The sequence below is a fragment of the Mobula hypostoma genome, chromosome 6, assembly GCF_963921235.1.
Source record: "Mobula hypostoma chromosome 6, sMobHyp1.1, whole genome shotgun sequence".
NCBI classification, from domain to species: domain Eukaryota; kingdom Metazoa; phylum Chordata; class Chondrichthyes; order Myliobatiformes; family Myliobatidae; genus Mobula; species Mobula hypostoma.
In genome coordinates this window covers 171606655-171608729 of record NC_086102.1, presented here as the reverse complement: position 1 = coordinate 171608729, position 2075 = coordinate 171606655, and the positions used below count along the sequence as shown (strand labels likewise).

The 2075-nt window shown below is 45.2% G+C and overlaps 1 protein-coding gene across 1 annotated transcript; it reads left to right on the top strand.

Annotated features, from left to right (window-relative positions):
- The first annotated feature begins 282 nt into the window (after nucleotides 1-282).
- rprma (reprimo, TP53 dependent G2 arrest mediator candidate a) lies at nucleotides 283-1536 on the top strand. Its single transcript, XM_063050124.1, has one exon. It carries the CDS (start codon nucleotides 494-496, stop codon nucleotides 821-823), a length of 330 nt encoding a protein of 109 aa, XP_062906194.1. The 5' UTR covers nucleotides 283-493; the 3' UTR covers nucleotides 824-1536.
- The last annotated feature ends 539 nt before the right edge of the window (nucleotides 1537-2075 follow it).

Sequence of the window (2075 nt, the reverse complement as noted above, 5' to 3'; positions counted from 1 at the left end):
ACAGCTGACTGGTTTCACAATTACCCCCGTCATTCTCATTACTAAGGACAGATTCTAAATGCTTTTAAACTGAGATATGCCACAATCCTCCTGACTTGTTCCGGTACCAATTCCCGACGTCTTTTCCACCTCCTCCCCGTTCCCTAGATTCAGCAGATCTCTCCAATCAAGATAGGGGCGTGCTTTTATTTGACGATACTGCCGGAGACAGATTCCCTCCTCGTTCTAAAAAAATGGTTTCATCCGGAACAGGTATAATAACCGGAGCAGCGCGAACGACGTTTTCACTGCCTCACTTGGGATGTGCAAACACCGAGGTGCGGAACTAGCCGCGCAATCTGAATGAGAACAGCGAAAACCGATCTCTGCGGGCGAGCAGTCAAGACTCCGGGGGAATTGGCACCTGGGGCATTCGGAGTGAGTGAACATTCGTGAATGCTCTCGCCGAAGCCACCTGTTCCGTTTCAAGTTGGGGTGCGAGAAGTTGGCGGCAATGAATTCGACGCTAGTGAATCAAACTGCCAGTCTGGTGTACTCTAACCGCACCGATTCGCTGGATTCGATCCTTAGGTGCTGTAGCGGTAACTACTCCTCGGTGGTGACCGACGAGGGCTTCGTATTGACCGCTCCCGACGAGAGAAACCTTTACATCATGAGAATCGTCCAGATCGCAGTGATGTGTGTCCTCTCCCTCACTGTCGTTTTCGGGATATTTTTTCTCGGCTGTAATTTGCTGATCAAATCAGAAGGCATGATTAACTTTCTGGTCAAGGACAGGAGACCTTCCAAAGAGGTAGAAGCTATTATTGTCGGTCCATATTAACAGCGGCCACCAACACAAAAATAATGACAGCGTTTCAGATTCCAGATAACATCTTTGCCATGAACCCCGGAAGATATGCCCGGCATCAGCCCAGAGGAATCAAGGGACCTTTGTGCAGATCAGTATTTCAGGCACAAAAAGAAGAAACTAAGCGCTTGGGAGGGACCGTGACAGTGTCTGATTAACAGCAGACTTTGCTCAGAAACGTAACGGCGATATGTTGGATCTTCTGGAACTGAACCAGGCACTGACTATACCCTGACTGAAGCCATTTGCCAATTCCTTTCCATGGCCAAAGTAGAAAGATAAAGAATGTATAGGTGTCATTGCACAAGTCAAAAAGTGTGGTTCAAAACTTGCTAAGAGAACGACTTTCCTGACTACTGAGTTGTAAATATAATCGCCTACTCTATTGCGCTTTGATATTTTTGTAAAATAGTTATCCTTCTATCGGAAATCTCCAGTACATCTTGGCGTCCGTCGCTTACAGTTTTACTACAAAACATTTTAATCCTTCTTTTTGGCAAAACCGTTTAAATGTCAAATGCGTTTTTAATGTTAATTGTATAAATTGCAATTCAATAGAGATTCTCTATTTCAGAATGGCGGGTTGTCATTACGATCCACTGAGCCTTTAACGTATAGCCGCGCAAACGTTATCAGAAGTCCACAGAGTTTTGTATTGCAAAATATGATTAAAATATATGCATTTATTTTTGGGATTAATATTTCTCTGAATATCGAGTAAAAAGTTAGCTTTAGAGGATTTTGCGATGAGGTGTTGATCTAGAAAGTTATGTCAGCTGCTGCCAAGGAGAGACGTAACAATCGGTGCTCCCCAGAGGGATTCAAATCGCTCGCTAATCGCTGAAGTCTTTCTCCAGCACTCTGAAGAAAATCCGGCGGTATTAACCCACTAAAATTGATTCAAGGCTCGACAGCGAAACTGAGCAACTGAGTGAGAATTCCTGGGATTTAACCCCCTGTGGATTTACACCAGCTTTCTAGAAATCGGATGAAACTGTAACTGAAGAGCAGACGAGACAGCAATAACCCTTCGCCCTGGGAACTGTGAATAAACAAACGAGTATTGTAGTTGTGGGGGACGCTGCCATCCGTAAAACAGGACCCTCGATAATCTCTCTCATTGGACGGAAAGTCAACGAAGAACCGGGATCACTTTCTTCCGCAGCTGTTGCTTCGCCTTGTGTGTGCGCCGCTGACGATTTTTGTTGTCTTCCCTGCGGAAAGG

What these genes read in the sequence shown, in the direction of transcription:
- rprma (XM_063050124.1), top strand. Translation starts at nt 494, where the DNA reads ATGAATTCGACGCTAGTGAATCAAACTGCCAGTCTGGTGTACTCTAAC.